Consider the following 26,894-nt stretch of genomic DNA (forward strand, 5'->3'; position numbering starts at 1 on the left):
GGATGCAATGGAGAGACACCAAAAGGATTTTTGCCTGAACATGAACGAACATAAAGTCCTAGGTTCTTTAGGTGACTATCATGATCAACTTGCTTTTTATAGACGAGGATGGATGATGTACAAGCACCTTTGAGGCACAGCAAAAGACGAGTCCACCTTGTTTCTGTGATGATGATATCTCGAGTTGAAAATAGAAAGAAAGGACACTGTTGCACCACTCGAAAAGAACTGACAAAGAAATCTGTAATAAATCATGTCAGTGGTACACATACTCGAAAGAGCATCAACCATCTCTGATAGCAACCACCCAAGTCCTTGCAGCAATCACAGGCACAGACAAAGTGATCAACATCGGCATCTCTCTTCTGAGGTAGTTTGCTTTTTAGCAAATGACAGGGATCATCATTGAACCAAACAGATCAAGCATCTTATGAGGCTAACAAGGACACGAAGTTCCGGGTGAGATGTCCCAGATGCCGACCGATACCAAACACACTGCTGTACTGTGCCGTACTGTAGCATTATGCTGAGAAGGGGTTTCAAAGCCGCGCTTAGGGGAAAACTGCCGCTTCATCATAGTCTATGCTGTCCACTGGAACTTGGCTTGACTTGACATGCAGGCGCTAAAAAGCCAAGACACCAAATCCATCATCCGTTCCCTCTTTTGCTTCCAAGAGATAAGTACCGCCGGTAGAGCAAATGTCTCTGAAATTAGCGTGAGAGTGGATTCTAATGTCTACAACCTGGCAGTTGCAGAACTGAGTTAGTCTAGTGCAAATCCCGTCTTGGAACGGAGAGTGATGTAAATACCAGCATCTGTCACTCAATATCGAATTAATCACAAGTGACTTCATTAACTATAGAGAATGACGGCACTCAATGGTATCAAGCAGTTTGCTGCCGAGGAGGAACAATACGTAAACCACGACATGAGTTGAAACAACGCCAAAAAGACGCTATTATCAAGAAATCAAAGTTTAGCTTCAACTCTTAACTTTATTACGCCCGATAATTCCGATCTCAGCTCAACTTCAAGATCTTTTCGTATTGACAGCTCACGTCTTATCTACGATTGAAGCCTACGGCACAGGCTGAGTCTATCGTATCTAGCTCAGCCATTTCCTGTTCTTATTTTGGCATTCCCAGCCCTAAATGAGGCTCCCATGACGACCTGGCTGCTTCCATCACACCCTCTCACGTCCCAGACATCCCCCTAGAGCTCTTGTTATGAGATGACTTGAAAAAGGGGCAATTTAACTTGGTACTGTAATCTCATCTCTAAGCTCCTCCTCCTCCTTCTAGACTAACGTTAACTTTACTGTTGGACTCTTCTCGGACGGTTCCTTTCTTCCCGTCCGCCGAAGCCTCCGAACGAACGGCTGCCATAACGGAAATCCAACCTTATTACATTGGATACGATTACCAACTTCATCTCCATATTTGTTACACAACACCAACAGTCTAAGCATCTCTCTTTTCCCGATACCAAGCCCGTTGAGCCGTCAGGTGAGTCCAACCGTTGGTCGGTGAACGATTATGTCCCGTATTTCTCGATTGTTGAGCCCATCCAGGCTATGGGTTCGCTGTACAATTGTAACCAACACCCATTAAAATCCAATCCTTGTGATCCTGGGCCAACTCTTGCCGCAAATATAAGCTAACCAAGGTAGGGACCTTGGTGTGACACAAGCAGAGCACGGCGTTGCACACCCTTCGTTTCCCGTCTTGTCTATTGTCTAGAGTCTCTTATGTCTCTCACCAAGGTACGACACTAATCATTGCACAGTAGAACGCACTGCCTTTGCGTAGCCTCAAGGTTCTCTGCATCATCTATAGGTCTGGTCTCATTCCGGCTCTGATCGCCATTGGAAGCTCATCCTTGATGGTCATCATGCCGTGATTCCCGGCGCTGGACTTTCGTTTCTTCGGTGTTGAACCGTGAAGGTCCTCGCCCTAAATCGACTAAAGTTGTCTACGAGCAGCGATAGAGACATGTCTAAGACTCCTGAGTAAAATTCGGCGTTGAGAAGTGTCTCTATCTCGCTGTTACATTCGTTGTACAGGCGCCTGTAAATAACGTCGTGGCGACAAAGGTCTCTGGAGGCCTACGGTTGGGTATACCTGTGCCTCATACTCTGCGTATTTGTTCCACGAGTACGAACTTTGGATGTGTACTTCGCCTTACGCAAGAGTCCTTAAGGACAATTTGCAGGTGCTATGGTGCCTCAGTTCAGTATTCAAACAACCGGATCGAGAGATTACAGCACGCTGTTGGCCTGCAGTATCATCACGACATCAGCTTTCCTTTATCATTAGCTGTGAGCGCCTCAGGAATAGATCGTTCTAGGCTTGATGTCACGGCATGGCAGTTTTCTATTTATCGGCATGAAACTGTTTTGCCTAGTGAAATCTTCGAAGTGGACAAGCGCCACCTTGATCAGTGCGAACCACGACTCCGATACCACTTGAGCATGTGTCTCGTGTTCAGATGAAGCATTTAACAAACGAACCCGGGATGAGCGATGCTCGCTCGTCACAAGTCACCGGAATCGTGCATTCATAAGACTGCATGTCCTTGGGCGTAGTCGTAGGTCGGATGTCATTCACTCAAGGACTTATCGAAATATTCGAGGGCACAGACGTAGGGCGAACCACGATGGTTCGGCATCCCTATGTGTGTCTTGAGGCTCTTTCACTGTGTCCTGTGACTAAATAATGCAATGATACCAGCTGCGAGTCAACATCTGCATATAGCCGCCTTCTCGAAGGACACAATATGCAGTCGATGGTGCGATTCGTGCGCAACAATAGGCGTCAGGTTGAAAGAGCCAATCCGTAATAAGATTTCGTGGTCTCTTTTCACTATCATACTCTAACCCAGACCAAAACCAAAGTTCCATGGATATTGATGTGTCGTAGGATATTGGTTGGCTGAAGTGTTGTTGGTCAGCTTGAAATACAACCGCACCACTCGAATTATTCCCCTTTACAGGCTTACCAATAACTCCAACCAGCAACCCATGAGCTTTCAAAAACCCAAAACCGTATGGAAACTGCGGATTATGTTGTCTCATTACACAAGCGCGCATTCCGCCAATTTGGGTGGAGGACCTTGAGCATCGGGGATACGGACAGTGAATCCCGCTCGGAAAACACCATGTTTACATGAAGATATGAGACATCTCTGAAGATATATGTTAGTAAAGTAACGTTTCGATGCTTCAAAAAAGCAGAAACTTGATGGGATTCACAAGAGAGTATTGATACTCCTGTCAGGTGAGGATGCCCAGTCGTAAAAATGCAAGTTTTGCTGTTATCGATAGATGAATGCACAATTCTAACCACTATCTCAGAGTTACAGAACATTGTGAAGCCAATATAGAGGGTATCTAAAGTTGTGTATTCAAAATAGAAGTCGTTGTCCTTGAAGCCGGAATGACACTGAGTGAGGTTCGTTAACATCCAAATCTGACAGGTGCACGGGCCATAGACGGATCTGCCCATACTTTCAGGTACGTACCTCTAGCAAAAATTCAGATCTACGAAATTTATCAAGCGAACTTCATCGCATCAAACTCATCAACCACAACAAACATTTAATCACATACAATCAAAAATGTTTGCTGTTCCAGGATGGTCCGTCTCAGCAGACGGCCTCAAAACTGAAGCCCCTGTCAAAAACAACAGCGCGCCCGGCACAAAATCCAATAAGCGCAAGCGCAACAACAACGCTACTGAGAATGTTACACCTTCAACTGTCGCCGATCTTTGGGAGTCGGTGATTGAGGGAAAGAAGACTGAACTGCCGAAGTCTGAACAAGCTTCTAAGAGGCAGAAGAAGCAGAAGAAGGCTAAGGATGGTGAAGGTGAGAAGTTGAAGGAGGGTGAGAAGACGAAGGATAAGAAGGAGGGTGAGGATGATGAGCAGCCTAAGCCCAAGAAGGAGAAGAAGGACAAAAAGCAGAAGCAGAAACAGAAGCCTACCGAAGACTCAACAGAAACCACCCCTTCACCAGAAAAGGACGTCGTCGCAAAGACAGCACCTCTGCCTCCTGCTCCTCCCAAGCTCACTCCCCTACAAGCTTCTATGAGAGAGAAGCTCATCTCAGCACGATTCCGCCACCTCAACGAGACACTCTACACCCGTCCCTCCGAAGAGGCCTTCAATCTCTTCGATGAGTCCCCCGAGATGTTCGACGAGTACCATGAAGGGTTCCGTCGTCAGGTCAAGGTCTGGCCTGAGAACCCTGTCGACAGCTTCCTCAAGGATATCCGCACACGCGGCAAGGTTCGCCAACAAGGCAAAGGCAGACCTGGAGCTCCTCCTACGCCTTTGGCTAAGACACCGCTACCTCGTACGCAACAGGAGTGTACTATTGCTGATCTTGGTTGTGGTGATGCTCGTCTTGCGGAGGCTCTTCAATCAGATGGCAAGAAACTTAAGGTCAACGTCAAAAGCTACGACCTTCAGAGCCCAAGTCCCCTCGTCACCAAGGCTGACATCGCCAGCCTGCCTCTTGCTGACGGTTCCGTCAACGTTGCTGTCTTTTGCCTCGCTCTCATGGGCACCAACTGGGTTGATTTCATCGAGGAGGCCTACCGTATTCTTCACTGGAAGGGTGAGCTCTGGGTTGCTGAGATCAAGAGCCGTTTTGGTCCCATTCGAAATAAGAACGCCCCTGTGACCCATAGTGTTGGCAATCGCAAGAAGAACGCAATGGCCGGCAAGAAAGGCAAAAAGGGTGCTGATAACGATGCCGAGCATGATGAGGATCTGGCCGTAGAGGTCGACGGTATGGATGATCGCCGCCGGGAGACAGACGTATCAGCGTTCGTCGAGGTGCTCCGGTCGCGCGGTTTTGTCCTTCAAGGAGATCGAGAGGCCATCGATCTATCCAACAAGATGTTTGTCAAGATGCACTTCATCAAAGGAGCATCGCCCAGAAAGGGAAAACATGTCAAGGAGCAGGAGGCCCCCAAGGGTAAGAGGGGCATCATCCGCAGGATAGATCCCATTGATGAGCAGCCAGAAGTTAACGAAGCTTCTGTCTTGAAGCCTTGCGTCTACAAGATCCGGTAAAGGGAACCAGCGAAGAGAGAGAGGAGGGTTTCATAGATTAGTTACTGCGACGAGCAATACCCGCACCAAAAGCTGATGAGCAATTTGTACTTCATAACTACGTTTAATCCTTGTATCTTGATACTCCAAAGCATCATGTTGCATTATAGCGAAATGGCAATGCCTGTTCCCTAACCATCCCATCCTATTTGTAGACAATGAAATCTTTCTATCCGCCCGCTAAAAACACGGGATAGTTGGACACTCATCTATCATTATGCTCCTCCATGTTAAATCATTTTTCATCTTGCCCTGTCACCGTCCAGTGTAAGGTAGTGTTCACGCCACTAGAAGAAAATCAACCCAGCAGCAACATCCGGGTCGCCCTCTGCGGCCTGAAGGGCCTGAATAGCTTGCTCCCGAGTGGCACCCATCGAGATAAGGCTTTCGATAGCTTGTGGCGAGATGTTTGTTGTTCTCGGAGCAGACTGTGCAGCAGGAGGCGCCTGGGGTGCGGAGGGGGCGGGAGCTGCAGCTGCAGTAGGGGGCGGTGCAGACTGTGCGGCTTGGGGTCTGGCAGGGATCTGCTGCTGCTGCTGCTGGCCAGGAGGCACAACGGCTCCGGTACGTTGTCCGATTGCTGTGCCATCGGGACCAGGCAAAGTTGGCTCCTGTGCAGCCGCCTCCTCTTCCGCCTTGGGGATCTCAGCCTCTCCTAAAAAGGGAATCATTTCGCCTTGAATGATGAGCTTGTCTCTAGCCAAATCGATAGTGGCCTGGTGTCGTTTCAACATGTCGAGACCAAGCAACAGGTCAACCGATCGGCCCTCCATGACAGTGAAGCTGCAGGGGAGGAACAGGTTCCCGATCTTGATCTGGGCAGAATGAACACGGCCAATAATTCTTGCTGTTCCGACACCGTGAGCTACACCAGCAAATCGAGTATCAATGAGTCTCATTATGCCACAAGCCTCAGCACATGAGGGAGACATGATAGTGGCTTGAGCACCGGAGTCAACAAACGCCTTGACTGGGTGACCATTGACCTCCACATCAACGTAGAGCATGTGAACTCTTCCGAAAACTAGGTTCGAATGGTGTCAATATCTGGGGTTAATAGTTGTCATTTCAAAAACTTACCCTCTGGGTTGTGTTCCATAGCGTTTTGCAAGTTCTCCATAACTCGCTCCTGTCGAATCATCTCCTCAATCTTTCTCTGGTTCTCAACGTTGAAAGGGTCATCATTCAGTCTCTCAATCTCCCGTTGTCGTTCCTGGCGCTCGCGTTGCTCCCGGTTCTGGCTGTCATGGAAGATTTGTGCAAAACGAGCAGGGTTGTCAACTGCAGCAGCCAGTTCAGGGTGTTGTGACTGGAGCTGTTGTCTCAGAGCAGGCTGGCCAAGAATCTGAAGGCGGATGAGCTCAGGGTCCTGCTCGTTTTGGGCCGGTCTCCTAGGCTGAGGGCGTCGAGCTTGTTCGGGCACACCAGTGCTTCCTCGCATGTCTCTGACGTGTACGGCCAACATCTCTCCGTCCACAATCTGCAGCTGCTCCATGGTCTGGGTATCATCCGAAATTAAGCGGCCGTTGTGGTAGATGTGTTGTGAGGTTGGAGGAATGGACGATTCTGCCTGAATAGACTCGCGAAGGGTAGCGAGTGTCATGTCGGGAAAGATCTCGAGAGTGAGCAGGCTGTCCTGCTCCCCAGCTTGGGGGTTGAATATGTTAAGGGTGATGCGCCTGTTGTCAGTTAGCATCCAATAGCCGAAGATGACGTAAATATGTCCGGGCAGTGGACTAACATTGTGGTGTTTGTTGTTGTTCGTCTGGTATTACTCTTTTGTATGTTTGAATGTTGAGTTTAGGCCAGAGAGGACGAAAGAATGTCGTCGAGGGCTCTCAAGAAAGTGGCTGGTCGTGAGAAGAGAGGAGTAGGCGTGGCCACGAGGGTGGCTAAGAAAAGAAAGCCCAGACAGCTAGCTACCTAAACAGAAGACTGTAACAGCTCCTGAGGTAAGGTACCCACTTGGGATCTTCAAAAATAGGAGCCCAAAGTGCCTAAGAAAAGCAAGTTGATGTGGTAAGCAATAAGTTGAAGAAGACTGAAGTGAAAATTATCGTGAATTTAGTGCACGAGGTTGGTTGGTGTAAAAAAGATCGGAGAGAAAGGAACAGATGAAGATGGAGATAGATGCAGGTGCAGGCTGGTGCAGGCAGTTACACATAAAGTTCAAAGCAAGCTACTGGCTAACGTTGGAGCTATTGGAGGGGCCGCTGCCGCTGCCGCTTCCGCCGGAGGGGTAGTTATGCCGCTTGATGCTTAATAAATAACAACTGTAGCTCCGGACAACCGCAAGAATTATAAGGGATCATTCGACTTCTTACACTGGTTTCATATATTGTCATGAGAACATGAATTTTTTCTAGATTACCTCAAGTAAGGGAAAATACAGGGTGATGACACAGGTATACAGTTGCTTTGCGGTTCATCGTACCTGTACCAGTACACTGAATTATCGACTTACATCATATTGCACCCCTCTATTCTGCCCTACCGTCAGCTCGGGCCAAGAAGGTCATCAACCAACCAAGTTCCATATATTAAGAGCAATCTTGACATGGATATTCACGTTTCTCTTGCCGTTACCTCAAAACCCCCATCTCAATCCTTCTGACCAGACATTTCCTGTTTGCTCCGTCAGCGGGCTTGCATTGTATCCCTCATGTACCGCTAGGCACAACTGTACGTACGCACGCTCACAATCAAGGACCACGCAACTGCTGGAAGCCGACGGAAGCCTATGGATGCTTACTACAGTTCGGTTCGGACATGATTGCGGAGAACCAGGCGCCATTGGTGATGACGAATGAGTGCTCTTGATGCAGCCAGGCAAAGAGGACAGAGCGCTCTATGGGGCATGGAGTAGTGACCTAGGGGAGGCAAGAAAATATAACACGTCTATCCTAAATGACAAAAGGACTCAGGTAAGTTTAGTGTAAATGTAGGAGGCATTAGACCAATCCTTTCTGATACTCTGATTTAATGTCTGCAGTTTTCTTGCTCCATGGGGGTGACATATCCATACAGATGCTACTGTATGTACAGCATTACGCCCAGGCTCCTTGTCCTCGCAGATCCAGCACTGGTAACCATATCGGGCGGAATGCAACGACTTTGTTCCAAAGAAGGCATCTTGCATAGACCCTTGGTCTACATACATAAATAATCTCAACCGGTCCTGTGATATTGAGGGCCTCACTGGGGAGGGAACGTGGGATGTACTTTCGAGATTTCGTGGCATACCAGGATAAAGCAACCCGGGATTGCATGCGGCTGCTGCCGTTTCAGGGACCCCCCCAACTGCTGATCGTCTTGGTTACAGCAACAGGGAGGTCGTTCCGGGGAGGCACAGAATGATCTCCTGCAGGACTGCTTCCTGGAGGCACAGAAAGGCACCCTTGGTTTGAGTACCTAGGGTATGCATACTACAGTATAGGCTTGCTGTTCCGGTCTCCCGTTGTCTGGGCCAAGCAGGCTTTTTTACTGTTAGGGCTGGTAGAAAGGTTTCATCATGGTTATCATGAACTGATTGACTTTGAGGTGAATTTGGAAACTATATTCATCCATTTCAGATAAGGTACAGTATTCTTGGCCGCCATGGTTTTGTACTCTTGTTATCTCACTATCGTTAAAATCCCGAGATAACACAATATCAATAATGATCAACATATTGGTGAGTCTGTCAAAAGCTTAACAGCAACCTTGTCCACCATAATTGTTGGGTGTTGGTTTTGGTACTCAGATTACCCTAGACGTTTGATATGGCATTTTCCCGCCATCACCACGTTCATAATCTCCTTCCCAATACTTATTGTATTAATTGCTATTTGACCCAATTTCATCTGCAATTTGCCGTGATTTCCTATTCTGTTTGCTCTCCTTTGTTGAGATCACGCGACTTTGATATGTCATGTGCCGGACCCAAGCTACCGCTGGCGATGGAGACGGAACAAGCTCTCCCCGCTCATGAACCCATCCTGACGAGAATGGTAAAGTTGGGAAAAAACAGTTTCTCAGGGTCAGTTCAACACCATTTTCACTATTCGCGACCTAATTTAACAGTTGCACAGCACTGTCACAAGCTCTGGAACCAACTGTCACAACTCCCTGAAGCCATTGTCACCTATACCCACCGATTGAAACTGGCCCCATTCCGGCGCCGGCCTCACTGCATCATCCGATCGCTCGGCATTCGTGGGTCCACCAGAAGTTGAATGGGCAAACAGGATAACTAAACCCGTCGTCCCATGACGTTTCATTCACTGTCAAACGAGTCTGAGTCTCTCTGTGTGATTCAGTAACCAAAAACTCACCCGATTTTGAGCCAAACGAGGTACAAACCTCCTCAACGCTTCACACCTGAAGACGCCTGTGCCTCATACCGACGCTCAATGTGCACGGGTGAGCTTTAATTCCTCTCATCGCATCATTATCATATCATCAAGAGACAACTTCGACTTCGCAATATAATCTCAACACAAGCACTATCGACGAAACAGAAAGATCTTCTGCGACAGCTTTCACTACTCCAAAAAGGCCCACAAATCTCACCTGCAGCTTTATTCTGACGACCGACTTATACTGAGGTAGTACCTCTAGTAACCATCACCGGCTCAAGGCCCCTTCAAAGGCTCGACTGTCAACGTGGCAACCGAAACTCAAACCCTCATGGGAAGCATGGAAAAGAAGAAGAACAATGAATTCGCTTCTGCCGCCAGAGATATGATCTTCTCTGGCGGCGTGTGCGAAGACATAGAGAACGACGAGTCTGACGGCGCCATCGACGACGGAGACGCAGATGAGGACATGGTCAATTCGAAAAGGAATTTCTGTCAAATGAGGACCCAGAAGAGGAACTCAGAAGCTGGCCTTCTAAAGAAGGTCATTCCTTTTCACTGGGCTCCTATGCTCTCGCCCCTGACCGAGAACGATATCGACACATGCGTAACCCTTGAAAATGTCGCACTTTCAGAAGCGAGGTATAGATCAACACGTGAAAAGGTCAGTCATGATATTTGAGTACGAATCCGTTGTTTGGAGGACAATAGGACCACGGGCTCAGCTCAGATTTGCTAACTAGCAAGACAGATCGAATATCGTATTCGGAAATCTGGAGTCTGCTACGGCCTGTTCAACACCGTGAGGCCAAGCGATGTAAAAAAGATCTCTCTCACAACCATGCAACACAGTCGGCCTGTTGAGTCAGGACGATGTGATGGGGCCAAACATGTCATGTTTGCGCATGTCCTTGCTACTCTTGGAACACACCCAGTCGTAACTGATGCAGATATGGCTATGCCCGAGAACTGGAGAGACTCAAAAGCAAGCAAAGGCTCACCTCTAGGCCATCAATCTTCAGGGAGAACAATCTGTCTCCATTCGTTCATCGTGTGCCCAGAGGTCCAGGGAGTTGGCGTTGGGAAAACAGTAATGAAGTCATATCTCGAGCTTATGAATGCGTCTGGCATGGCTGATCGAGTTGCCATAATTTGCCAACCGGTAAGCAACTACACCCAACACCTTGGAAACCTGTGTTGAATTAACATGTCAAAGTACGCAATCCAGTTCTACAAGTGCTTTGGATTCAAAGACCTTGGGCCAAGTCCAGAAGCCCTTGCTGGTCAAGGCTGGCATGCCATGGTAAGTAATACCTCTATGGCATAAACTGAAAGCCACTGACATATGGCTAGGTGCTTGAACTCCGTGGTCCTAAGAGAAAGACCAAGGAGGAGCCTACACGGAGGAATAAGGAAGATGATTCTCCAACAACCAAGGCGAAGAAATCGCCATCATAGATTTTTACAGGCTTGTTGCCAGAATTTTTGGCAGTTGTTCAATGAGTCTCCTCTCAAGAAGCACCTGTTGCTTCATTACACTTCACATTACCAAGATATCACCAGAGTAGCCGCATCATCGAAAATAATGAGATAGCTGGTCTATAAAAACCGCATTTGCGTGTTCAATTTCATTTTTTATTTATTTAATTTCCATTCCGTCTATTTTGTGACCCTTTGATATCATAACCTCATCCCTTCAACACCAGTTTTTCCATATTTAGTCGCTAGCCTTGTACTTGAGACGGTACTCCTCAGTTCGCTTGATGTCGTCCTCTGAAGCAAAGCTCTTCATACCAGCAATGATATCATCGAGAGTCAGGATAGCGAAGATAGGGATGCCGTACTCCTTTCGCAACTCACCAATGGCACTGGGGCCAGACTTGGACTCATCGCCATCGGTAGCAGGGAGCTTCTCCATGCGGTCGAGGGCAACGACAATACCAACAACGATACCACCCTCCTTTCGAATCTTGTCAATAGCCTCCCGCTTGGCAGTTCCCGCAGTGATGACATCGTCAACGATGAGGATCTTTTTCCCCTTCAAAGGCGCACCAACGATGTTACCGCCCTCACCATGGTCCTTAGCCTCCTTGCGATCGAAAGAGTAAGAAACACGGTCGAGGTTCTCCGGGGCGATCTCGCCGAGCTTGACAGCGATGGAAGAAGCAAGAGGGATGCCCTTGTAAGCGGGACCAAAGATGATGTCGAAGTCAAGACCGGTCTCTTGCTGAGCCTCAGAGATAGACTTGGCGAAAGCGGTAGCAATAGCGCCGGCGAGACGGGCAGTGTGAAAGAGGCCGGCGTTGAAGAAGTAGGGTGAGATGCGCTTTGACTTGAGCTCGAAGCTGCCAAACTTGAGGATCTCGCCAGCGATGGCGGCCTGCAAGAATTCTTGCTTGTAGGGAGCGAGTTGAGAAGACATGATTATTTATGTGGTTGATTGGGGCGATACAAGGGAACTATAAGAAGTTGGAAGGGTACATAAATGAAAGTGAATATTTCTAAAGCAAAGTTTGCGATCCCCTCTTGCAGGTCTGTCAGTGGTGTTGAGCCCGGAGCCGGCCTTGGACCCTTCTGGTGGTTCAATGTATGGCGGCGGGGTTGAGGTGGGGGAGATGCAGATAAAGAAGTACCGTAAAAAAGTTCGGTTAGCAGAGAGAATATGGGAACGAGTATATCAACATGTGGTATTTGAATTCTACATAATAGGAATTCTTCTCACTAAACACTCACTTGAGGATATAATAACTCTGTAGAAACAGTATTCCACACTTCCAGACTAACATCACTGCTCAATTATACCACTACTGAGTCCTTCCACACAAAAGTGACTTCTTCCTTATCGATAAGAAATCAGACTGACCGCCACGACCCACTAAGAAAAAATATTCGATCCAACTGAATTTTGCCATCTCTGATACCTCTTCTTCGAGCGACGAGCGACACTTTCTCTCTCCGTCCGTCTCAACCTTTTTTTTAAATAACCCCCCCCAAAACAATTCCAACTCCAAAAATACCAGATCGCCCAAGATGAAGACGACCTGGAAGGACATCCCCCCGGTGCCTACTCAGCAGGAGTTTCTGGATATTGTTCTGAGCCGGACCCAGCGCAAGCTGCCAACGCAGATTCGCGCCGGTTTCAAGATCAGCCGTATTCGAGGTTTGTGACTTTACTCTCACCACAACCGGGATCGCAACAGATCACTAACATATACTTCAACAGCTTTCTACACTCGAAAGGTCAAGTTCACACAGGAGACCTTCTCAGAGAAGTTCGGCGCCATCCTCGAGAGTTTCCCTCGTCTCCAGGACATCCACCCTTTCCACAAGGATCTCCTCAACACCCTCTACGATGCCGACCATTTCAGAATCGCCCTAGGACAGATGTCCACCGCCAAGCATCTGATTGAGACCATCTCCCGCGATTATGTCCGTCTCCTCAAGTACGGCCAGTCTCTGTTCCAGTGCAAGCAGCTTAAGAGGGCCGCTCTTGGTCGCATGGCCACCCTCATTAAGCGACTTAAGGACCCTCTTATGTACCTCGATCAGGTCCGCCAGCATCTCGGTCGTCTGCCTTCGATCGACCCCAACACTCGAACACTGCTTATCTGCGGTTACCCCAACGTGGGAAAGTCTAGTTTCCTCAAGAGCATTACTCGCGCCGATGTCGACGTTCAGCCCTATGCTTTCACCACAAAGAGTCTGTTTGTCGGTCACTTCGACTACAAGTATCTCCGCTTCCAGGCCATCGATACCCCCGGTATTTTGGATCACCCTCTGGAGGAGATGAACACCATTGAGATGCAGAGTATTACCGCCATTGCCCATTTGAGATCCGCCATTATGTACTTTATGGATCTTTCAGAGCAGTGTGGTTACACAGTTAGCGCACAGATTGCTCTTTTCAAGAGTATCAAGCCTCTGTTCTCCAACAAGCTTGTCTTCGTTGTTATCAACAAGATTGATGTTACTCGACCTGAGGACCTCGAGCCTGAGGTGCAGGCTGAGCTCCAAGGAATCCTCAAGTCTGGTGAGGTCGAGCTCCTTCAATTGTCTTGCAACACCCAGGAGGGCGTTCAGGAGGTCAAAAACGCTGCTTGCGAGCGATTGATCGCTGAGCGTGTTAACCAGAAGCTCAAGGCTGGTACCAACAGCAGCGGAAACATCGGTGGCCGTCTGGCTGATGTCATGTCCCGTATTCACGTTGCTCAGCCCATGGGTGGTCAGACTCTTGAGACTTTCATCCCCGAGGGTGTCAAGGACCGCAAGAAGTATGACAAGACCGACCCCGAGCGCCGAAGACTCGCTCGTGATGAGGAGGAGGAGAACGGTGGTGCTGGTGTCTTCAACGTCGACATGAAGGCCGACTACATGCTCGCCAACCCCGAGTGGAAGTACGACAAGATTCCCGAGATCTACGATGGCAAGAACGTCTACGACTTTGTCGATCCCGATATTGAGGCTAAGCTTCAGGCTCTGGAGGAAGAGGAGGAGAAGCTCGAGGCTGAGGGCTTCTACGAGTCTGACGAGGATATCGAGGATGATGAGGAGGCTGAGGTCATGCGCAAGGCCGAGCTCATCCGCGAGAAGCAACAGCTCATCCGCAACGAGGCCCGCATGAAGAAGCGTCTCAAGAACCAGGCCATCATTCCCCGCAAGCAGATGAAGAAGCCCCTCTCCGAGTTCGAGGATGCCCTCGACCAGCTCGGTGTCGACACCACCGATATTGCCGAGCGTGCTCGCTCAAAGTCCCGTCCTCGTGGCCGTTCCACGTCTCGCATGGGCACCGAGGACCCCGATGCCATGGATGTCGATGGTGGTCGCAGCAGCACCCCTCGCGAACGTCTCCGCTCTATGAGCCGACCTCGAAGCCGTGCTCCTACAACCAGCCGCCGCGACGATGGTGTCACAGACGAGGCTACTCGATCCAAGGCCGATCGTATCGCCAGGCTCAATCAGAAGCGCATGAACCGCATGGCCCGACAGGGAGAGGGCGATCGACACACGACCGCCTCCATCACCAAGCACTTGGTAAGTTTTATTCTCATCCAGATGTGTCTCAGAACCGTTGCTAACATATTCCTTCCAGGTCGTCGGAAAGCGTGGTATGGGCAAGACAAACCGCAGATAGAGAGCCAGCACCAGGCTTCCCTTTCTTCCACATTTGGTTGTCTTTCTCTCTTTTCCGGCATATTTTCGCGGGTTCGCGGGCTGTGGGTTTGCCTGGGAGTTTGGGCGCATAGGAAAATGGATTGCGATTCCTTCGCTGCGTACGTACGTGCTTGACAAGAAGAAAATAGCTTGCGTGTCGTGTTGTTGCTTGGGATGAAGAAGCTCTGTCCGAGTTCAGCTAGATAGTAGATATCACGGCGCCTTCTTGAGAAGTACTAGAAAAGGGGCTGCCAAACTTTTCTCTCTTTTAACAGATCATGATTTATGAAGCATATAAAAGTTTCAATCAAATTTGATATTATCCACCCAAATATTTGTGTATACAGTTCAACAATATTCATTTGAGTTGTCGTGCGAGATGCTATCGAAAGAGGTATAATGAGATTGTGCCCAAGACGCACCATCGTATTGGCCAATCTTCTGAAAAAGCAAAACAATCCTCCTACCCTGCCGGCTCTGTTACAGTGGTGTGGCCTTGTTACTCTTTTATCCTATTTACTAGGAAGGTCGCTGAGATTTTTACTGCTCCTCGGCAACCTGGATACCTTCCCTCAAACCCTCAACCTTAAGCTCCTCACCGGTGGCGCGTCGGTAGATGTCCTTGACGTCGTCGGTGGTGGTCTCGAAGTGGCTGGTGGCATCGTAGCTCTTGGAGATGAAGATGTTGTCCTTGGTACCATCCTCAAGAGGCTCGTAGATGGGAATGGGGGGACCCTAGCAATTGTTAGCGTATGCCTTCATATTTCAACTCGAATAACGTACCATGAACTGCTCCTCAATCTTGCCAAGGCGGTCGAGACCAGCCTGGAGCTCGACATGGTGGTTGGCTGATGTCTCAGCAATAGTCGAGACAATGGCGATCCAGTAGCCCTTAGGGCAGACGTTGTGGGCGGAGGAAACGCAGGCGATGTAGATGTCTGTGAATAATGTCAGCAGCTGTGCATTTACGCTGGAATCGGTGCTATTACCGTTCTTTCGGCCAACTTGAGACTGGGGGATAATGAGCTGGGCGGAATCGGCATCGTTGGTACCAGCGAGAGGGTGCTTCAGGATGCAAATAGCTCGGAGGACGTGGCCGACAACCTTGGCCTTGTTGGGAAAGTAAGAGGGGTCACCCAGGATCATTTTGGCCTTGGTCTCGAACTTCATCTCCTCAACACCAGTCATGGTGGCCTTGATGCCAACAGCCTTCTCACCATCATACTGAAGCTCGTCGATATTGGTGTTGAGCATGTAAGTGCCACCATAGATGGCAGACAGGCGGGCGAACCCCTGAGGAAGCTCGCCAAGACCGTAGAGAGGGTAGATATAAGGAGACTTTCCGTATCGAGCAACAGAGTTACCGTACAGGCGGATTCGCTGGATGGCCTCGGGAGCTTGGCCAGGGGTGGTAATGTAGTCGTCGGTGAGGTAGAGAGCCATGGCGTGACCAATGAAGTCCTTTGTGGTGGCCTCGAGGCCAAACTTGTCATAGACGTCCTTCATGGTGCACTTGTTGATGTCCAGGCCTAGACAGGGGGTTATGGTCAGCAAATTGCCCTGATTTCGTAATATTTTCTTTCTCCCATATTTCTTTAGAACACGTACCCTTGTGTGTCGCGGGGTCCTTGGGATCGAAAGTGCCAACCCACTCAATGAAGGACTTCATGCGTCGCTTCTCGAAGATACCCATGAGAGGAGATCGCAGAGCCTCGGCGGCATCAGAGGGCACCTTGGCAACGGTAGCCTTGTTGGAGGTACCCTGCTGGACGTAGCTGCCAGCAACTTGCTTAAACTCGAGGTATCGTGTGACATCGGTAGAGACGAGAATGTTGGTCAATTCGCCCGAGGACATGAGGAACTTGGGAACAAGGTCGATGTTCCAGTCGTTGAGGCGACCATATTGTTTCCAGGGCTCCTCGCCTTCGCGGAAGTTACCGTACTTCTTAAAAAGCTGTATCCTAGTGTTAGAGGTCGGTCTTGAAAGTTGTAGATCGGGAGGTTTGGATAAGGGTTGCGTACAGTCTCGAGGTTCACGGAAGCTGCCTCACTGGGAAACAGTTAGCTTTTTTGCGTATTGGAAAGTAATTGGTATTAGATCTAGACTTACCCGCCATAGTGGTCATTGCGGTCGATGTGAAGGACCTTCTTGCCTTTGACACTCAGAACACTATCAAAGCACAATCAGCCATCACCGCCTTTACATGTGCTATACCGCCTTGCAGCTTGCGCAGGTCTGTAACGCCTTTGCGACACGACAAAGCGGTCAAAATTGATGCAGTTTGTCTTACCCAGAAAGAATACACTCGGTCAATCCTAGATACAGTCAGCATCCGCTTGGAAATACAATAAATCGGCAGCATCAAGCCAAAGTTCTCTGATGCGGGGATCCGCCTTGTGGCAGAAACAGGCGAGGAGGGGAACAAGAACGTACCAGTGCCCAGCACGATGACGTCGTATTCAGGAGCAATCTCATCCATGATGGCTATTTTCTGGTGTTGATAATCGATGAACCTTTAGGTAGAGTGATAGAGAGATAAGGAGTAGAAGAGAGAGAGGCGGAATAGGATAAAATGGAAGCGAAGCGAGGAGGGAAGCTCGAGGGGAGGTGCGGTGCAGTTGGCCGTTGCTTAGTGGCGGGGTCAGTCCCATTTACCTTTTACCTTAGCTACAACTACAGCCTAGCTTCAGTGTGGGGACCTTTTATGTCTGGGCCATTCGGTGAGTGAGAGTGAGTGTGATATGGTTGACGCCTCTAACAACTAACGTCTTACCCAATTCATGCCATTCTAATCTCACATATTCTCGCCTACAGGATCAAATTACATTAAGATGAAGACATACAACAAGTTTTACTGCTGTTGGATAACCCGTCACCCCCTAATTCCCCTTCCACGACGGTCCGCTTCATTATCAAATTTAGCTTAGCAGCCAGATCAATATAAAAGCCCCAGCCACGACCCCAGTATCATCAATGGTTTATTGCTATTAGTATATTGAAGACAGGGTCTCTCGGTCGTATCTCCTTTCTTTGCCCCAACTGTTGACCTCCATATTGTTACATCTGCGTTTCTACTCATCTTGGTGGAGCGACCCCTTTCATGAGGTAACAAGAGCTTGACTTATACGGCATCCAAGCTCATTACTGTGTTGGGATACGAAGTCAAAGAGTCTAATATGACTACAGCTCTACTACACGCAAGATTGTCATTACGCCTTGAGTTTGTAATCTACGACGCTTGCTGCAACAGATCTTGATTCATCATATGTATTCATGTTGACAGCTCCTAGAGCTCATGTGCTTGCATATACATGTTTGTGTCGTCTACTGTATCTTACATATCCTAGATGTACACGACGAATATGTCAACCTGTCTCTAATCAGGCATCACAAACCACCACCGCCTCTCCTATCTCACTCAAACAGTACATGACGTCGTCTCCCCTGTATCAGGTTTTTATTGCTTCTTCAACTCCTTCTCAATCTTGGCCTCCTGTGCTTCTGTGGCAATAGGGTCAATCTGCTTGGCCGCCTCTGACTCTGCCTCTGGTTGTGTCCACTCAGCATCATCAACCTCATCTTCATATGCAGATGGTGTGTAGACTTGGCCTTCTCCGCCCTCAAAGTTGATCTCGGGGTCGCTCATGGCGACACCAACGGCGTCTTGCCATGTGTAATATCGCTCCGTCAAGACGTGCTTGATGGCTCGCTGTGTCTTCAAGACCTGTTTTAAAAGTCAGCTTCCCGCATGTTACATAACATTGGAATATCTTACCTCCTCATCTCGAGTATCAATCTCTCGCTCACCGAATCCCATCTTGGATCGAATGAGCTCTTGTCTCGATGTAGACAGCATGTTCCTCTCTCGGCAACACACCCACCACAAAGAGTGTAGGTCTTCCCACGACTTCTTTCGCAGCTCCTCAACCGACCATGCACGTCCATGCTCCTCAGTCTCTTTGGGTGTTGCCAATGCCTTTCCTTGTGCTGGGAAGAATCCCCACAGACCATGATCAGGGTCAACCTTGATCCTGGGCTTGAACTGTCGCGGCTTCGGTAGCGGAATGTTTGACATAGACAGAGGCTCGCGAGGTCCTGATCTGTACAGACTACTCACACCTCGCTTGGGGTTGTTGTCTTTCGTCTTTCGTTTGCATTGTGGTGCGGTCGTGGAGAAGTAGGCGACTCGAGATGTGCTGGCGGAGACCTTTGATGATGAGGCCTGGATAAATCGACCGGCCAATGGCCGTATCGTATTAGGAGCTGCCATTGAAATTATCGTGCCTGTCATGGGGATTAGACGAGGCTATTCGCTATTCAGCTCGTCCCACGCATTCGCAAATTTTGGGATGCCGTAGCTCGCGGAGCCTCGGGTGTCGGCGTTACGTTGCGCCGACGTCGACTCAATATGGTCACGTGCCTTTGTGGACCACTCACAACCTCACCGAGTTTCACCTCAAGCCTCACCGAGCCTTACCAAGAGATGGATCTCAACAGTGGGTTCTCTGGGACAGGCGCTTGCAGCAAGCACGGATGCCGAAGTTTGGTACAATGTACATGATGTTTTGGGGTGGGTGATGCGGGGGAATACTCCAGATGCCCCATCTCATGGCCATCTTCTAGAACAAAGCAATTGTTGGCAGTTCCTGACTAGGACATAGGACGACCACCAAGAGCCACATCAAGGATGCGGGGAGAGATCCATCACCAGGAACGGGCAAGGCATGAAGTTGCTAACATAATCTTGGGCTCCACGCTTGGAGATCACCGCCGGTAGAACATGCGCCATACATGATTCTTTTGATACTACTGCGTCACCAAGAGTTTCAGGTTTCAAGGAAGTATAAAAAAAAAAGAAGGTTGTAGGAAACACATATGACATCTTTCAAACCTTCGCGGACACATATTTACCGCACCATCGGGAAATGAACGACAAACCTTGATGTCAAGAAGAGGAACTCACCAAGTCCAGTGAAACCACCCTACACCACAGATTTCAAAAAGTCAATCTTCTATGGACAAGCCAGCACCAGCGCTTTGCGTTCGCGATGTCACCTTCAGGGTAGATCTGCACACGGCATAACGTTTGGCACTTGCGCTTGGCTACTGTACGATAGCCTGCAAGCGTCTTGTTTCGGTACTTTACACGTGTGCATGTCTTTCGTGTTCCTCGAGGACACGCATGCATCCGTCCATCATTTCATTTACGAGATTTTATTCACGCGTTCGTTAGAATCACAAGAACCAACAGATTTGCGTTGTCACAGGGGCTCAGAACCGCTGCACTGTGCTGTACATACCGTACGCAGACAGGAGGGGGTTGCAGTCAGTGTCTTGGCGGCGTGGGGGTTCGCACTGCATCCTTGGCCATCCTTCGTAATTCATAATGCCTGATTCAGGGATACAGGGTCATGCTGGACAAGCTAGAAGGCCATGCAAGTCAGAAGGGCAGACAACCTTCGGGGGTGGTGAATGCAACCAACCAAGTCAACCAAGGCTGCAATTTGTTAGGCGCTCGCCAGTGGAGTGCAAATGTGATTGACAAGGGAGGATCTGCCGTAATTATCGCGAGACAGCAGCTGTTGTTCATCTTCACCTGGAACTTTGCCCTTTCCGTGCGAGTCGGATAAATGCTGCAATGCCGCGGCATCCTCCGTCCCTTGACATGGAACATGCAATTCACAAGATCCCGCACTCCATCTATCGTCATATTTTCGTCGCCAGATCAGAACATGAGAGTGAGATCCCTGTGCTGGGTACAATGAAGCCTCTCAGCGCAAGGCAAGTGCACGATATTCCAGAGGTACCATGCTCAAGTCACATGAGTAGGAGAAGTCTTTCAACACAGCTCAATAGCTCTCGTTCAGACCAGCTGATAATAGTGAGCCAGGATGGACTGTCATGCTGTTGCCGGCTCAGTGACCAAGAAACATATCAGAAGCTCAACCAGTCCATATCACACCTGATTGAGAATTGAGTCGAACCACAAAGATGAACAACACCAAGCATCACCATTGTAAGGTTGCAGTATCTCTCGGATTCAAAACAGTAACAGTTACGGGACCATCACAATGCGAGGTAAGTTTGCCGAATCAACACTCACTCCCCTGCCTCCCTCAGTACAGTGAACGCACAGTACTCGATAATTCCGTCAAATAGCGAATGGTTGGTGATGGCGTCTTGAACTAAAACACATGCTTGCTAGGAGTAGCCAAGTGTTGGTGGGGGGCCTCGTGGTGAACGGGACACCATGGATAAACTAGCCAGCCACGCCTGTCCGGTAAGGTTCCGCACTATCACCACCTAGTAAACAGCGCCGGCGGTGATGGTGGTGGTGATGGTGATGTGAGAAGTGTTGTTGGATGCAGAATAAGAAAGTTTGTGACGTAAATGACTGTTATGTGTGGTTGTGTGGTTGTGTGGTTGTGTGGTTGGGAATTATCGTCACTCGCTCAATCTACTGCTCCAACCCCTTCAATTGGTCTGCTCGTCACGAGAAAAAGGGTTGGGAGCACTTTTGTGATTCCGCACTCGCCCAAAACATTATGTGTTTTGATGGCTTATCACTAGACTCGTCTAGGGCAGACCTTGATGTGAGGGATATACATTATGATGATTTCTTTTGCGCTCATCACGATGTCAAGAATTTCGAAGCTCCGAAACTAAATGATTCTGACTCGTGCAGGCGTGTGCCTACAGTGCTGTGTTATGCACGTCCAGCATTGTAGGAATAATAGTGTAAATCCTGACCAATCCTGATCAACGGTGATGGGCCGTCCTCGTTGTAAGAGGAAAGCGTTGAGTAGATTGCAGGGAGTCGAATACTCGAGTTGCATGTATAATAAGGTTTGCGACTTGCCTTCAACTTGTGGTGTCGAGATGAAGCCATCACGACGTGCATTGCCTTATCATTGTGTATCCAGATCGTTGTGGCTTTTGACGGGTCTCCAAGCTCCTCAAGAAGCGGGAAGGGACCCAGTAGAAGAAGCTTGGTGCGTTGAGGCTCAACATCCTCTGTACGGCACCACCAGCGGCAGTTTATGCCTCCACCAGTCCCGCTTCTCCAACGATTGCCGAACACGGCTCTGGATTGGTGTGGTGCATTGAAGCTTTGAGTGTGTGTGTGAGATGTGCTGGCTTGAATCTCACTCAAGGAGATAATATCGGCGATCCCAAACAGCCATTTCTCTCAAAGTGCTGCCCCCTGTATTCACTAGGCAGCGCGGTTGTTTCGAAAGTGAAGCTCAATCATCAGAGATTGTCCTCATTCCTTCTTCAAATGTCCGAAGCATTGAGAAACCTGGCCGTGCATGTCAGCGACTAAGAATCTACCGGATGTCCCAATGAAGCAGTTCCGATAACTGAACAGGGATTTTCTACCAAGGTGTGCCTCTTCCGGACTTAAGCTGAGAAAGGCGAGCATTAACTTGTCCATTCCCCTACCAGATTAAGCCCCTGTTTTAGCGAGTTTTGCTCAGGCCCGTGATGACATCTTAACATTGCTGCCGACGACACCCGCTTTAACCTGATTAATAACCACGGAAAGAAATACCCAAACCGTTGATGACTATTGACTATCCCATTTGTCAGTCATCAACTGTATGGCGTACCCAGTACCTTGTACATTCTTGACACTTTTCTCCAGAGGAGGCTGAACTGTTATCAATAGTCTGATGTTGGAGCACAGCTCATTCTCGAACACGAAATAAAGTGTTGAGACTTGAGCAGAGTGGAGTACATGGTACTGTTCTCGGACAGTCAAGCCCAGAACAGGGGCATGTGTGCTATTTCGAGTCGGTGAAGTTTCGGGAAAAAAAAAAAGAGAAAGGAAATAGACGTCATCACAGGTCATGAGAGCGAGGGATAAGCGATCCGTGAGACAAGGCCGTGCCCAGTACTGTTTAGGGGTCTGGAGTCATGATGGGCTCTGCGACGAGTTTGATATCAATATCTGATGAGAATTGCGCAATAATTGCCAACAATTCTTGCGCTTTCGACATTACAATGATTTTATGTATCAACAAGATTGATAACAGGAAAGGTGTGTGACCCTTTGGACAACGATCTGGCAGTTGTGTTTTCCCACGTTACTCCGGCCTTGACACATGTCTGGTATCCGCACGCATCAATTGCCTAAAGCGAGACGCCACCGAGGCAAGGGTAGGGTAGCTCTCAACTTCAGGGACATGGGCTCAAGATTCCTCCAAACCTCAACGAGCTAGCGTAACAGCACAGTCGTTCTCTCTTGTTGTTTTCCGGGAATGATGCCTGCTTGTCTCTCGGTGTTCCCGCTCGCTATGGTCTTCTCCAAAGTCCTTCCTTTCTTTGTTTCGAATTGGATGGTCATCGTCCGATCACGGAAGGGACTCGGGTTTCTAGGCAGCCAGATTTGGCGCCCGAGTTCCCGACTCCGGGAGGTGAACCAGAACTACCATGTTAACAATGTCTTCGTGACGGACGATACGCTGTCGCTTTGTTGTTGTTAAGCTAATAATCACAAGATGCGAGGATCCTTGATAGGCGAGCGTCAGCGGCTCAAAAGACGATGTTTTCTCCAACTATGGAGTCCGCCTCCTCACGGGAAGGACTCCACCATAACCTTCTGGAGCCAGAATCGAAGCCTTCGACTTCCCACCCTCGTCCTTCAGCAGATGCAATGGCGGGAAGATGAGGGGTTTCCAAGGGACCCTGCTCCACTGAGATCTGCTTTGGTGGGAACACCCGCCATGCTTGTGGGAGCCATTGAACGGTTGGCGTCAACAACAAGATGAGGGACCCTGGAACAACGTCTCAAGACGATGCTGTGTTAACATTGGGTGCTGGTCAATGTGATTACAGGCGTGCCTGCATTTCAGGGACAGCTGAGTGCATGACCAAGAAGTTCCTCTGGGCCGACGTCCGGCTTTGATTAAACCCAGGCGACCCTCCGATGGCGTTTCCGTTTTCCACGGACCATTGTCTCCAACGTTCCAGGAGTACCTTGTACTCTCGGCGAATTTTGCTTGTCTTCCTTTCTCTTCGTCCCCACCTTACTTTTTCTTCTCTCTTGGCACGCCTCATCAGGACTGCAATAACCGCTAGGTCATCTAACGTTGTTTCTGTCATGCTCAAAACTTTGACTGAGCGATTCATTAGTCAAGTGATCACCGTGGTATGGACATTGCTCGTTCACTCATGGACTGAGCGGGTCGAATACTATGTTCGCATTCTGAGCAATGTCGTGTCAGCCTTGATTCAAGACCCTTGAATCAACAGACTGGGGCTCGTTTTCGCTTGACTCGTGGATCCTGCATATCATCTGGAAACCAGGCCTCTTCGAGTCACGAGCCGAATGTTGACCCATTTAGGCATATGGCTGGCCTCTAACCAGTTAGCTAGCCTAGGAAATTGTTGTCAAGTGCGTTTCGTAGTATGAGGCGGTATGTCGGAAAGCAGTATTATTAACTGAACAGAGTTGTTCATGCTTGTTGCCAAGACCTGACCTGGCCAGCGTTATCAAACTGCACACGACAGGCATGCCTGTGATGGTGGTATTCTTTGTCACTGGTTTTTATCATGTTCATAACATGACCATGGAAAACCATTGGTTGTTGACCGAAATGTCATTGAAATGAAAGAAGCAATTTGTCGTCCGGGTAATTGTGAGACAAAGAGAAATCTGGCATTGAGATCTGGACTTATATTTAAAAAAACAACAGTCTGACTTGCCTCAGCTTTCCAAGAGCGATTTCATCTCGACACTGGTTAGAGCAATATTAGATAGTCGAGAAAAGCTGTTCATGAACACTAGCTCTGTAGCGTTCGGGCTAGCCTCTACACTTGTTCACAAGATCAGGCAAAAAACGCAGGGAAAATCGTTAAAATGAGAAACGCTGCATGATCTGGTCGAGAAATCCCGGCGCGAACTCGGTGTCCGAGTCGTGTATGAGGTAATGCGGTGAGAGGACTTGAATTTGGTGTGAAGCATCGTGACCTTGGGTGTGCAGCGAGGCCGGCTACGACACCGGGAATCGAAAGACTAGTGTCAGGTATCGTGTACAAGGGACAACACAAGCGCGTTATGCTTGCCAGGTAGCAAAACAATGCGTACCTGTTACGAAATCACCCAACCTCCAGCATTCCCTGCAGACGCCCCCACCCCTGCAAGCAACTTGTCTTTTCAACCTATCGTGTGTACAGTATTGACCGTGCGAATCTGTGAACACAGGACCGTTTGTGAAGTTGTTCAACGCGTCGTGCATCATCCTGGATGTGATTTTTGATAGCAGTGTTTCCCTGTCTGTGTTCAGGATCGCAAGATGAGAAGGATCGTTGCAAGTGCCGTCAGAACCCTGGCCATACGAAACCACATAAAAGCAAGCTTGGTGTAAGAGAGATGCCAGTTCAGTGTCGCTGATGATGATGATGATGATGATGATGATGATGATGAAATGGCAACTCAGTGGTTGTTACCAGACCTTTTATCATATGAGGCAAACTTTTGAGATAACCTCTTAGTAGCTGATTGATTACAGCGATGTCGGACGGTGAGGCCGGTAGACTTGCGCCAACGGTGCCGCGCAATGCTTCAGTTACCTCGGCGCTGAGAGGTCTTCTCGATAGCTGGGTGTTCCTCTTGGGAGGGAGGTACCTAATGAGGGAGGGATTGCATGTCGTAGGCGCCTCGTCTGGCGCACTTTGTTCAAAAGTCCCGAATCGGGTTGGCGCATTTATTCGTATGATACTGCACAGTAGATCGTACTCTGGAAGTGTCTCTAGTAGAGACGGCACGCAGAGTTTTTTCTTATTTTTTACTTTCTTTCCCTTCTTTCAGCGTGACGGCTGGCAAACTGAATGATGCCCCGTTTGACTCAATTGGAGTATTGGATTTCCAATACCATTGCTGATGAACTAAACTGACACTGTTCGTTCCTATAGTGTATCCCAAGAACCTGTGGATACGACGAGGGTACCTGGCTTGGACTTGACACGGCAGCAGTCGGTTAGTGACAAACAAGTATCCTTCCGTAGATTTCACCGCAAACTGCCAGCGAAATGAATTACCTTAGCTGAGGTATCGAGCGAGCCCCGAATCTGGCGGCTTAGAGCGGCAATGGCATGGCACCTGCGCTAACCTCCAAGTTGGACAGGCCAGAAATATCGCCGTAGACCCGATTTGATTCAGATTGAGGAAGGATGAGGGGTGTATGAAGAGTAAAACGAAAAAATTCGAACCATCCAAGCTAGAAGAGGAACAAATTTGACACTGCAAACAGTTGGCGGCCAGTATTGAAGCGTCTTCCTTGCTTGGCGCCGGCCTCGGTAACAGGTACTTCCGTCTTTACTCCGGTTACTGCTTCTGCTGTGTCTTTTTCCGCCTGTAACTGGCAGGCACGCAGCCGCGCTCTCATTGCCCTGATCTCAGTGTTCCCAGGCGAGTCGAAGTAGGAGGTACCTCGGGGATTTCAGTATCTTCCTGCCTCCCGTAAGTTGTTGTTCCCTCGTCTTCCATCTTTCCTCGTTCTCTCGTTCTCCCGAAAAAATTTCCCTCACACAACTCACATACCATCATCAACTCTTCTTTGGCCTCTTAAAATTCCGTGCATCTTCAAATACTTCGCCAAAAACATTCACCTCCATTGTCGTGATATCTTGAAGTCGATTTGCGCGTCTGGCGCCTGGCCCCATCAAACACGACCGCGACCCGCGACCCTCTGTGGCCTATTTTTCGCCCTTTCCTCCAGATCCCAGCCGCCAGCTATTCTGATTGTGGTTCCTTTGCTTCGCTGTGGGCCCACTTCCTTGCCAACATTATCCACTTCCCATCTCTCTTGCTGGTTCTTTACTTGCAACTCTGATCAAGGCGTGGGAATTTGAAGCCACGCGAGTACCGGCTTTATACTGCATACTGTGCGTGCCGACCAAGGCATTTTAACGGTTCCGCTACTCGCAACTTGTCTCCCTTCACTTCAGCTGCTGCTGTCGTTTTCTTTCGCCTTCGACCGCTCCTCGTGATTGCGTACTAAGCAAGACCGAAAAATTTACTTTAGTGCTGCTTCTGCATCGCTTTTTAATCCACACCCGCACCAACCCACTTCTTTTTTCTCTCCTTCATTCGCCTCTTCTTTTCACACCCACCCACTCAGAACCCACTCAACGTTACCCACCTTTTCAAAAACTGCCCTGACAGCTCGACCGTCTAGAGAGGAGACCTCGAGAAGGAAAAAAAAATAATACTTAAAAAGGTTCGGGACCCAGTTCTCCACTCTGTGCACCCTCTCCAAAGCACTACCTTCAAAGAGGGACC

At 49.0% G+C, this 26,894-nt stretch overlaps 6 protein-coding genes across 6 annotated transcripts; 3 read left to right on the top strand and 3 right to left on the bottom strand.

Annotated features, from left to right (window-relative positions):
• Positions 1–3,616: 3,616 nt before the first annotated feature.
• On the top strand, positions 3,617–5,080 carry BKA55DRAFT_512917 (methyltransferase-domain-containing protein; the record flags this gene model as incomplete). Its single annotated transcript, XM_046187849.1, has 2 exons — positions 3,617–4,288; positions 4,343–5,080. 2 exons carry the CDS (start codon positions 3,617–3,619, stop codon positions 5,078–5,080), a joined length of 1,410 nt encoding a protein of 469 aa, XP_046048579.1.
• A 4,443-nt stretch (positions 5,081–9,523) lies between these two features.
• Positions 9,524–11,044, top strand: BKA55DRAFT_385438 (uncharacterized protein). The gene is made up of 4 exons (XM_046185983.1): positions 9,524–10,120; positions 10,208–10,618; positions 10,673–10,759; positions 10,810–11,044. The coding sequence occupies exons 1-4, from the start codon at positions 9,788–9,790 to the stop codon at positions 10,912–10,914; spliced, it is 936 nt and encodes a 311-aa protein (XP_046048580.1). The 5' UTR covers positions 9,524–9,787; the 3' UTR covers positions 10,915–11,044.
• An 11-nt stretch (positions 11,045–11,055) lies between these two features.
• BKA55DRAFT_569995 (phosphoribosyltransferase-like protein) lies at positions 11,056–12,199 on the bottom strand. The gene has a single exon (XM_046192973.1). The coding sequence runs from the start codon at positions 11,876–11,878 to the stop codon at positions 11,174–11,176; it is 705 nt and encodes a 234-aa protein (XP_046048581.1). The 5' UTR covers positions 11,879–12,199; the 3' UTR covers positions 11,056–11,173.
• Positions 12,200–12,486: 287 nt separating this feature from the next.
• BKA55DRAFT_512791 (P-loop containing nucleoside triphosphate hydrolase protein) lies at positions 12,487–14,587 on the top strand (the record flags this gene model as incomplete). The annotated part of the gene is made up of 3 exons (XM_046187833.1): positions 12,487–12,616; positions 12,680–14,487; positions 14,546–14,587. 3 exons carry the CDS (start codon positions 12,487–12,489, stop codon positions 14,585–14,587), a joined length of 1,980 nt encoding a protein of 659 aa, XP_046048582.1.
• Positions 14,588–15,147: 560 nt separating this feature from the next.
• On the bottom strand, positions 15,148–17,087 carry BKA55DRAFT_513292 (GDP dissociation inhibitor; the record flags this gene model as incomplete). Its single annotated transcript, XM_046187880.1, has 8 exons — positions 15,148–15,342; positions 15,391–15,545; positions 15,597–16,136; positions 16,216–16,561; positions 16,630–16,657; positions 16,718–16,777; positions 16,899–16,923; positions 17,042–17,087. The coding sequence occupies 8 exons, from the start codon at positions 17,085–17,087 to the stop codon at positions 15,148–15,150; spliced, it is 1,395 nt and encodes a 464-aa protein (XP_046048583.1).
• A 978-nt stretch (positions 17,088–18,065) lies between these two features.
• On the bottom strand, positions 18,066–18,878 carry BKA55DRAFT_690906 (mitochondrial 39-S ribosomal protein L47 (MRP-L47)-domain-containing protein; the record flags this gene model as incomplete). Its single annotated transcript, XM_046199579.1, has 2 exons — positions 18,066–18,332; positions 18,384–18,878. 2 exons carry the CDS (start codon positions 18,876–18,878, stop codon positions 18,066–18,068), a joined length of 762 nt encoding a protein of 253 aa, XP_046048584.1.
• Between the last annotated feature and the right edge of the window lie 8,016 nt (positions 18,879–26,894).

The sequence above is a fragment of the Fusarium redolens genome (assembly GCF_020744475.1).
Source record: "Fusarium redolens strain MPI-CAGE-AT-0023 chromosome Unknown BKA55scaffold_9, whole genome shotgun sequence".
In the NCBI taxonomy this organism is placed as follows: Eukaryota; Fungi; Ascomycota; class Sordariomycetes; order Hypocreales; family Nectriaceae; genus Fusarium; species Fusarium redolens.